The sequence below is a fragment of the Micromesistius poutassou genome, assembly GCF_964030765.1.
Source record: "Micromesistius poutassou genome assembly, chromosome: 6".
Taxonomy (NCBI): domain Eukaryota; kingdom Metazoa; phylum Chordata; class Actinopteri; order Gadiformes; family Gadidae; genus Micromesistius; species Micromesistius poutassou.
This window is the reverse complement of record NC_140276.1, coordinates 2,429,487-2,440,547: the sequence shown is the minus strand read 5'-3', so window position 1 is coordinate 2,440,547 and position 11,061 is coordinate 2,429,487. Positions and strand designations below refer to the sequence as shown.

Below are 11,061 nucleotides of genomic sequence, written 5' to 3'. Positions count from 1 at the left end.
ATCTACATTTAATTGAATTAGAATCTGTTTTTACTGTCACCTTCAAATGTTTACACATGAAGATTTTTATCAGCATTTAATAAATAATTTGTCGTCAACGTGCCGTGTAGTAAAGAAGTCACAACCGTGGTATGATGTTTTTTGACCGTTTATAACCACACCCACACCCACAGTGGCACAGTGTGCTGTTACCTAGTGCTGAGTTCTGTCTGGGTCCTGAGGGTTCTGGAGAACCTGTGTGATCTCCGCTGTCTGCTGTCTGCTGCTCGTCTTCCAGACGGGAGCTTTTCCTTTGTTTGCTTTGAAAAGGGAACCGACTAACTATCCTTACTCACCCCGTCAGTCAGTGGGGTTAGGAAGTTGTTTGATCCTAAAAGTAACATGCACATTAGCTATAACGTACCAGGAAAGAAAGGGATGAGAGTGTGAAGAATAGGCTGTTGATTGAACAATAATGTCAATGTGAATACACACACACACACACACACACACACACACACACACACACACACACAATATCTCTCTCTCTCACACACACACACACACACACACACACACACACACACACACACACACACACACACACACACACACACACACACACACACACACACACACACACACACACACACACACCTCTCTCTCTCTCTCTCTCTCTCTCTCTCTCTCTCTCTCTCTCTCTCTCTCTCTCTCTCACACACACACACACACACACACACACACACACACCTCTCTCTCTCTCTCTCTCTCACACACACACACACACTGAATATCTCTCTCTCACACACACACAAAATATCTCTCTCTCTCACACACACACACACACACACACACACACACACACACACACACACACACACACACACACACACACACACACACACACACACACACACACTGAATATCTCTCTCTCACACACACACACACACACACACACACACAGTGGGATTTGCAACCAAGCCATTTGTCTATATGTCGTTGTATTTACAGATTTAGAAGAAAGAACACATCGCAATGGATGTAGGCTATGTGATATCGTGACTTTATAAAAGCAAGTTCTCCGTCAATCCACATTCTTCTTCTCCCCCCTCACGTCACGCAAAAGACCCACGTTGTCACGTTGCTCCCTACAAGTATGCATCGATGATGTCATCATCGTTGCGACCATTTCCTGTGGGCAGGTACGGGTTTGTGGGTTGGTTTCATTTGGACACCTCGGATTTTAAGGACTGTTCTTAAAGGTTAGACGACGTGGTTCGCGACAGGTCGGGTATTGGCGGTCTCCCACTGGAAGAGTCATACAACGTATCTGCTTACCATGGCGCGCCATGAGATTCTGTCATTTTGGTTACGGTACGTGTCACCGTTTATGCTTCTGGTTGCCACAATGGACATGGCCTCTGCTGTTACGCATTATTCCATTCCTGAGGAAATGGAGGAACACGCAGTAGTTGCCAGTTTGGCTTCTGATTTGGGGTTAGATGTCAGATCGCTATACAAGAGGAAAATGCGAATAGATGCGGTGGCCAACAAAAAGTATATCGATATCAACAAGGATACGGGCGAGCTTTTCATTTTGGAAAAGATTGATAGGGAGTTTTTGTGCCCATTAAGAACAACTACCTACTGTTTTCTTAAACTGGATGCAGCGATCGAAGACCCCATACGTATGTTTAATATCGAGGTAGAAATTTTGGATATTAACGACAATGCACCTAATTTTCGAAGGGAAACCATGCATTTGGACATATCTGAATCCAGTCCTATGGGTGAACGGTTTTCTTTGAATAACGCCGTAGACCCTGACGTGGGGGCGAATTCCGTTAAGGATTACCACTTGAGCTCGAGTGAACATTTCGCGATTGAAATTCAAACAGGGAGAGATGGATCCAAGTTTGCGGACTTGATTCTTAAAAAGACTTTGGATCGAGAGGCCCAAGCCGTCCATCGTCTGGTGCTGACTGCGGTGGACGGCGGTGTCCCTGCGCGCTCTGGAACGGCCAACATCGTTGTTCGTGTCCTGGACGTCAACGACAACGCCCCGGCGTTTGACAAGGAAAACTACAAAATAGAGATGATGGAAAACTCCCCGATTGGAAGTTTGGTACTCAAGATGAACGCCACTGATCGAGACGAAGGCTCCAACTCAGAAATAATGTACTCTTATAGTCTGTATACGTCAGAGAAAACGCAAAATACGTTCGGTTTGAATCCAGATTCAGGTGAAGTTCGAGTAAAGGAGATGATTAACTATGAAGACTTCAAAATATACGATATGGAGATTATTGCTACAGATAAAAGTCCTAATCCATTGTCTGGTCAGTGTAAAGTGACAATAGTAGTAACAGATATGAATGATAATCACCCAGAAATTTCTATAAAGTCTTTTCAAAGTCCAATTAAAGAAAATGCTCCAATAGACACAGTCATAGCAGTTATAAGTGTAAGCGATAAAGATTCGGGTGATAATGGCTTTGTTGACCTAACGATTCCTGCTTCTATGCCATTTAAACTTCGAGAATCCTCTGATAACTACTTTGAATTGTTAATATCAGAACCTTTAGACCGTGAGAAGGTTCCAGAATATGACATCACGTTCACAGTTACAGACAGAGGTTCTCCTCCATTATCTGATAATGAAACCATGACTTTAGAGCTGCTGGATGTTAATGATAATGTCCCCCAGTTCCCTCAGTCTTTCTATACTATACGTGTGATGGAGAATAATGCTCCTGGAGCCTTGCTAGATTCTCTCACTGCGTACGACCCAGACCTCCATGAAAACCAGTATCTAGTGTATTTCATCATAGAGAGGGAGATAGCCAACACCTCCATGTCCATGCTGTTCTCCATCAGCCCAGAGAATGGTAAACTCTATGCTCTGAAGACGTTTGACCATGAGATCGAGAAGGAGTTTCTTTTCCACATTGAGGCCAGAGACTCTGGTGTTCCTCCACTCAGCAGTAATGTGACTGTCCACATCATTATTGTGGACCAGAATGACAACACTCCAGTCATAGTGTCTCCATGGCGCGCTCACGGCTCAGTGGTGGAGGAGAAGATCCCCAGATCCACCGATAAAGGCTCTCTGGTTTCCAAGGTGATTGCTATCGACGGCGACTCTGTGTTGAACTCAAGGATTACCTACCAGTTTCTACAGGTGACGGACGCCACCTTGTTCAGTCTTGACCAGTACAACGGAGAGATCCGGACCATGAGAATGTTCAGTTACAGAGATCCTCGTCTCCAACGACTTGTTGTGGTTGCCAAGGACAACGGAGAGCCCGCCCTCTCTGCTACCGTTACCATCAAGCTGTCCACAGTGGAGACCGCGGTCAAGGCCTACTCGGACATGACCGAAGTGCCCCTGGAGTACGACATCTTTTCAGACTTAAATCTGTATCTGGTCATCGGCCTGGGCTCGGTGTCCTTTCTCTTGTTGATCACCATATTGGTCACCATCGTTCTCAAGTGTCAGAAACCAAAGGCCAGCAAAGCTGCTCCTCCCTGCAGGAACAGTTTGGTCAGTGAGAGGAACTCTTTTGCAGATTCCACTCTGGTGTCCAACGATGCCTACTGGTACAGCATGTTTCTAGCGGAGACCAGGAAAGGAAAGCTGGTGGTTAGACAGCCAGCGCCAAAGGGCTCCAGGTACATAGTGTCCAGTTTACCACGGAGCACTGGCCTCACAGAGACGAGCGGCTCAGCACCCTCCACGCTGCAGGTGAGGACTGCGTCCAACAATTCATGTGTTCATAGTGGTGATTTATAACATATATTCTAGCTCTTTGAACCATTTAATCCATTTTGATGTTACTGATCTCCAGTCAGTAACAGTAACAAATCACACTAACTGTGATTTGTGCAGAAACATAAAAATGAACAAATCTGTGGCTCTGCCACTCGTAACGTAGATATTTCAAAGTCATTGTAATAAACATATAATACGTAAACATGTGCGACTCGACCACATACCCGTGGTAGTAGCGAAGAACTCCAGTCTACTTAAGCTTTGGCCGCCTGGCCAAAATATGTGTGGGATGGCGTGCTGTTCCGTGTATCCAGTATCTCTCCCAAAGCCTTAAACCCAGCCATGGTCACAGTGTTGAGGGGCATCATATCTTTCCCTATGAACTCTGCTTTCTCCCTGAGATCCCTGCTGGTTGGTGTTTGGCCTGCTTGATACACTTGAGTGGTCATTTATTTTATTTTTTTACGTCAACATCAACTAATCAAAGGATAGCATGGCAAGTTGTTTCCTTAATCTACCGCTCTCACTCGCCCGTAACGTGAGCACAGGGTCGTGTCGTGTACACATTCAGCCCTATGTTGGCACTGGCCTGACAGACGAGCGGCTCAGCGCTCTCGGTTCTGCTCACACCTTAAGAAAACCACTATATAAATAAGACATGAAGTGATGTGTGCTATAATGTGTCTGATGAAATGCAATGCTGAACATTTGACTAGGCCTGTCCTTTGTCTGAACCCTTAGACTAATGGGATTTAAAAGACTAATTTGATTGAAACCAAATCCCTTGCAATTCAGTTCCGACATATTACTACAGCTTTGATGTGAGCGCTACTACGTTATAACAATGTGGGCGGTGTGTATAACTTGGTTTGGTGAAACAATAACTTTCTAGCAATTGTATTATTATTTTCAGCCAGTCCATCCCTGCAGTGTTGTTTGTGCCTTATGTGACTTATTTACTTCTACTCCTCCAGTCTGCCAGGTGTTTACACAGAAACATGTTGTGGTATTAAACATGTTTTTCACTCTGAAAACATGCTTATTTGGTGCTTATACATTTGGTCTGTATCCTGTTAACAAGTAATTATTATATTTCACTTCACATGATCTGAAAATTGTAGAGCAAATGAATGAGCTGCTGATAATTATCCTTTCTGCTTCCTTGTAATCGATCTGAAACCTGCATTGTTTGTAAACGTACTTGTCTTGAAGCAAACCGGGTATGTTACATGAGGAAGCATTGCTCAGTCTTTGTTGACAACAGAGCGGATAGGCAGGGATTGTGCTGTGTTGTAGGGAAGTCATTTCTCTTCTGGCACACTGCAGCGAACACTGCAGAGGCCCTCTCCCCTCCTCTCTCCCCATCACCCAGCAGTGATGGAAAGAGACCCTGGAACAGTGTCTGTGTACTAATACGATGCTAGCTATTTCCTCTTATCACATATATCAGGGTACTTAGGTAATTGTCTAGGTCTTTCAAGGTGAATGGTAGACCATCATATTTTCTCACCTGTCATCTAACTTTGCTTATTCCCTATTCAAGGTGGTTAGGAGGGTGAGTATAGAAGAACATTTACTTTTTCTTACAAAAATGCTTTTATTTAACATGTTACTAACTGTCTTGCCTTTCCAGAATGACTTGCAACGTCGAACCTGCTACATAATAGCAGGTTACCAGTGTGGAGGTCAACTAGTCTATGTTATGTTTAAACGCACAGGGGTCTCACCGTCCAGCATGACGATGATGTACTGGAGAGGGTTACCTAAATATAAACCACTGAGAATAAGACTAACTAACCTTTTTGATCTTGCTCCATAGACTATTCTCCACATAAGCAAGCTATAGTCTAAACCTGTCATGTGTAGTCCATAGTATATTATACACCATATAGCATTCCATTTAACCAATCAGAGAGTCCCCTTTTATGACTTAAAATAAACTGCCCAGTAAATCGCTTTGTTCTTTTTTGTGTCTCTAAAGTATCCCAAGTGAAGGACTTCGTCTCTGCAGCTGGAGGTAGGTTGAACCGCTCCCCGGCCCTACTGACCAACCCCTTTGATACTCAATCAAACTTGTGCTAAAATAAACTTCTTTTTTTCTGCTCCTCCAAAAGTTTCCTTTCTAACAAACCAAGCCTGCTGTTATTTGTATAAAGTGCTGTATTAAAGGAATAACTATACACAATGAAACACTCAAAGCATGATGCACCCAATGCATGTGATACAATTCCAACTGCGCTATTTAAGTATGTCTGTGACTAGTCAGCGTGTGGATTGTGGCTGGACAGTAACGGCATGCTGTGCACTTAAACGCCTCTGCGAGTTCAATCAGGGTTGCCCATTGGCAGTTGTGATTTGTGACCCTTGGGCTGCGCACAGAGGAAACGCAGAGCCAATCACACTCACTCACCTAGAACCCCCGCACGCTCACATAGCACAGCACACCCCCCAAATACACATGGAGCCGCAGACCTCGGCTACAAGAGGCATGTATTTATAGATGCTGCAGAATAACCATCTCCCTCCCTGTGTCGTCTTTCTCTGCAGGCGTCCACCACCAGCAGTAACAGTTCCACGTGAAGCCCCCTGGTTACGCCGAGGGGACCACCGGAGAGAGAGAGAGAGAGAGAGAGAGAGCGGAAGGAGGACCCCTGCTGCCCTCACCCTTATCCCCCACCCTCCCGTAGACGGCCTTGTAAATACATGACAAAAATACATATGCGTGATTGTCCAATCCCAAGCTTGATCGCTCCTAGCCGCCCTGCTTGTGTGTCGTGCTCAACGACTGATGACAACGGTGTCCCTCCCTTTTCTAACCCTCCATCGTTGACCTTCCTGAGCCTGCCCAATACGTTCTCTATAAGCACATGCTGAACCAATCAACGTGAACATGCATGATAACAAGCGCCATGGCCATATAAGACTTCGTAAAAACCCTGCCGGGAATAGGACTTTACAGGGCGCTGCATCAAGCCACAACGTGGACTCGTAGTGTAGGTCTTCAGAAGATCCTACAGGAAACCTTTTCCCATTGTGTGTATGACCCACTGCTGTATTATAGCACTTATGCAAAATGCTAAACAGTAAATAGCATAGGCATCAACAAAAGTATATATTAGTCTAAGTTATTGGAAGGTATAGTTATTGATGTTGTGTCATTGTGATAGATTTGGGATTGCTCTATATTTGATGTTGTTTATGTGTGTATAGGCTCTAATGGTTTAGTGTTGAAGCTGTCTGCCTTTTTTTTTTAAATTCATCAGCGAACAAATATACTGAGGCGTTTTCTTATTTTATGAATAAGTGATGACAGTCATGCCATGCATGTGGTTTTTAACTGCTTTTGTAACTTTATTTTGGGGCCCGTTCCATTTCATACAAGTCTGGTGCTGTGTGATAGGTAAGATGCAGTGTGTTTTTGAGTTTGATTGGAGCACAACAAGAAGTTAATTTGGTGTACAAGAGACCCAAAGGACTTAACAGTAAAAGTATACTGGAAAGTTGAATAATTCTTGTGGGATAGCCTGTATGACTGCGTTTACATATTATGATCCTATTGACTCGACATAATAACAACGGTAAACAAAGAAAGCAATGCCAATTAATATATTTGAATCACTGCCAAATTTATATTTTTTGTGCCTACTATGATGTTTAAAATGAGCACAATGGTGTTGATTAGTTTCCAGTGGCATTATAAATTATTGTTGGGATGGTGTAGAAACTGAATAAATTCTGAACAATGGTATTAAAACAAATAACCAAGCCTAATACTTGGTTTGGGCAACTTACAGAAACATACAGGAAGACATTTTTGATCAGTGTGTCATTTCCTACTGGGTATATGCTCTGTGTTATGAATTCATGTTTCTAACTTCAAAAATTACTCGTGTTTACTTTATACCAAACATTGAAATTATTGTGCAATGAAATGACTGGTAGCTATATTTACAACCTAATGTTCTTAAATCAGTTGGCTAACCCCCTGAAGTGAACCCCTAAGTGATTTATATTAAATTCATTGCACAATAAGACGCTGTATTCTGTTTAACAACAGTAGATAAGTGCTTTTGTACATTGTCATTTTTAATCGTACAATATCTAGTACTAATAGAGTGTGATCATATTGTATGCTATGGTAATCACATTAATATATACAGAAAACCAGACTCTTATTGAAACGGTACTGAGTGCTTTTTGTGTCCTATAGGTACAAACAGGTTCAGCTGAAATATGTAAATCTTGTGCGAAATACTCTGAATTATGCCATTAAACCCATGATGAGATCCTTGTGTAAATGTTGTCATTCCATGTTTTAAAACATTTAGGCTAAGTTCATCATCTTGGCAGAAGGTTTTTATATAATGCTGCCCACACACACACACACACACACACACACACACACACACACACACACACACACACACACACACACACACACACACACACACACACACACCATTTTGACTGCCTGCATAATGGTCACCCCTGTTTCCATTCCTGTTTGGTACAGGACTTGGATGATCGATGTGATCACCGACAATTTACTGTATCCATTCAAATGAGGATATTCTGTCATAACTGTAGTCTGTTATTAAATTGTGAGATGGGGGATATAGAAGAGCCTGTGATTTAATTTGACCATTGACTCCCCTTTCTCTCCCACTATATTCGTTCTGCTGTTTACCAGCTGATGGCAAACTGCAAAGACACGGGTGTTAGTTAAAAACAGTTTGTCACATTGTGACTGTTCCCAGCCCTAGTACCAATTCACAGTCTAATTGAATAGCCTTAATTAGGTCACAAAGCAAATGATACAGAAGAATAAGACATGCAGCGAGGCTGATAATTTAACTATAATGATTTCTTATTATTGGCCAAATATTCTATGTTTAGAACATGCTAGTTACAGTTTAAACTTTAACAGCCAAATATTATTATTCACAGTCTGTTTTTATTTTTATTTGTTTTAATTGCATGTTGCCCTTTACTCTATAACTTGATACAGAAACTGATATTTATAATGTCTGAAGGGAGAGAGAGAGTGTCTAATATAGCTTATCAAATGTCCATCCTTTCTGGTTTGACCAGTGTTTAAGCACAGTGGGCAGTAAACATGGAGTTCACCCAATGTCATACTGGGAGGTTTGCTGTTTCCTAGAGGCTTGCAAAAACGTTCAATCTCCCCCACCTTCATCTGACCCAGATAAAAAAAAAAAGACTGCATCCCCTCAGCTACTCTGAGGCAGGGAGAGGCTGATTCACTGGTTCCTAGCACAGTGTGGAGCTGCACCTCGCAGCAGCAGCACAGTAACACAAGCACCAGCTGGCCGTAACAACCAGGCAGCCACCATGTGACACCAGTGGTGAGGAAGGCATCAGCTGCTGCCTCTCTGGGGAGATGGCCAGCAATTTTATTTTATTGTGAGGAAATAAATGTCGATTTTTTTTTTTGTATTGCTATGAATTAATTGTATGTGTGTCAATACTTTAATAAAGCTTTCATATCAACACATTCGTTTGCTGATGGGAATATATAAATAGGATAATGGTACGGTATAGGCTAATGGATAAGAATATAAATAGTTCATATCGCAACAATAGCTTTGATTTCCATGTGTATTTTAAAGGATGCCGCATCCATTAAAATTCAAAAATGGCGATGGCACACGTGCAGTTTGAACAATGGATGAGGCTGATTTGGTCTATTAGAAACAGCCGTGCACCCCTCCCTTCTCCTCCCTTCCTTGCTTTCAGCACCACGGAGAGGGGGTCTGCCTCTCGAGCTCCGTTGCCAAGGAAACAAGATGTCTGCTCGCTGCAGTTCGTGGCGTGGTCTGAAGCAGCCTGACATTGGATATTCTGACAAGCAACAGAGCACGGGCCCGACACACTGTATATCCTGGTGTTTGATAATAGGAGCATAACCACTGATTAATGTACAAATATCACGTAGCAATGTATCACACTATTTTTGGAAGAATTAGACGTAATATATATAGGGCCTACGTGTATATATATACGTCGTAATATATACGTATATGGAAAAAGCAGTAGGGTAGACGTTTCTATTTTTCTTTTTTGTATTTATTATTGACATATTGATGACGTGAGTTAATATGTATTTATTATTATTCCATAACACATTTGGGATATTACGCTGCGCTTTCATTGCGGTGTGTCTTTGCCCACACACAAGGGGCAATGCTTCGCATAGAGCGCTGATTTGTTTTGCTAAAAACAAGAGAAGAAGAAAAGATCTACGTCATCGTACACGAGGATAGTTATTCCCCGTTTATTCGCATGATGTCGCTGTCCACTCTTGCAAAGAGGCAAAGGCATGGAGAGCTCTGACAACCGACCCGACCGTTATCAAGGCAAAGGGTCCTTCTTGCCAGCCACTTTGTTATAGATGTGTGTACTATCATAATATAGCCTAATATAACACAATAAAATATAATTTAATATAATAAACTATTTTATTATATAGTCATATAATACAAATAATAATACAAATTAGCCTATACTAATAATTATTAAGCCTATGATATAAATAATAAAAACGTAATAATATAGGCTACATAATAATGATTGCAATAATATAGGCCTACATAATATTTTATTATTATGGAATAACATGACATCTATATAAATAAAATAATAATATTGTTATAGTAATAAAAGCAATGGTTCACGGCTAAAGTGACGCAAGGAGGCGCTGCTTTACGACATATTCTGAATCCTACCGACGGTGCCTTTTTCGGCGTCACCGCCCATCAAGACGCGTCAGATGAGTGCGATTCAACACAATAGCGATGAAGTGGCATTCGCTGTTTTCAGCTGAACGTTTGAACGTATCCCCTGTTAAGAAAAATGGATCATAATTCCTAAGAATTCGGTTTACTGCACTCAGTGATTGTATTCTCACGTCCGTGGGAAATGATGGGACCGCTCTACTCCAAACGATGGTTGCTTGGGTCGAGGAATATATTCTGCCTTGTTCTGTTGATTGAGCTACAACTGAAAGGAATATCAGCTCAAATACGATATTCAATCCAGGAAGAACTTCACGTCGGGACATCGGTTGGCAATGTAGCCAAGGATCTCGGATTAGATATTGGAAGAATATCAGAAAGGAATCTCCGCATCGTGTCTGGAACAAAGCAAGAGCTTTTTGAGGTAAAGCAAAGAGATGGCGCGTTGTTAATCAAACAAAGGATAGACAGGGAGGAATTGTGCGGCCAGACCGTCCCGTGTCTCATAACCCTAAAGGCAGTGACCGAAAACCCCTTGGAAATGCACCAAGTAT

The 11,061-nt window shown here is 42.2% G+C and overlaps 1 protein-coding gene across 1 annotated transcript; it reads left to right on the top strand.

The window, feature by feature from the left end:
- Window positions 1-1,415: 1,415 nt before the first annotated feature.
- LOC311344910 (protocadherin alpha-C2-like) lies at window positions 1,416-8,046 on the top strand. Its single transcript, XM_084469249.1, has 3 exons — window positions 1,416-3,725; window positions 5,734-5,769; window positions 6,300-8,046. Exons 1-2 carry the CDS (start codon window positions 1,434-1,436, stop codon window positions 5,743-5,745), a joined length of 2,304 nt encoding a protein of 767 aa, XP_084325375.1. The 5' UTR covers window positions 1,416-1,433; the 3' UTR covers window positions 5,746-5,769; window positions 6,300-8,046.
- The last annotated feature ends 3,015 nt before the right edge of the window (window positions 8,047-11,061 follow it).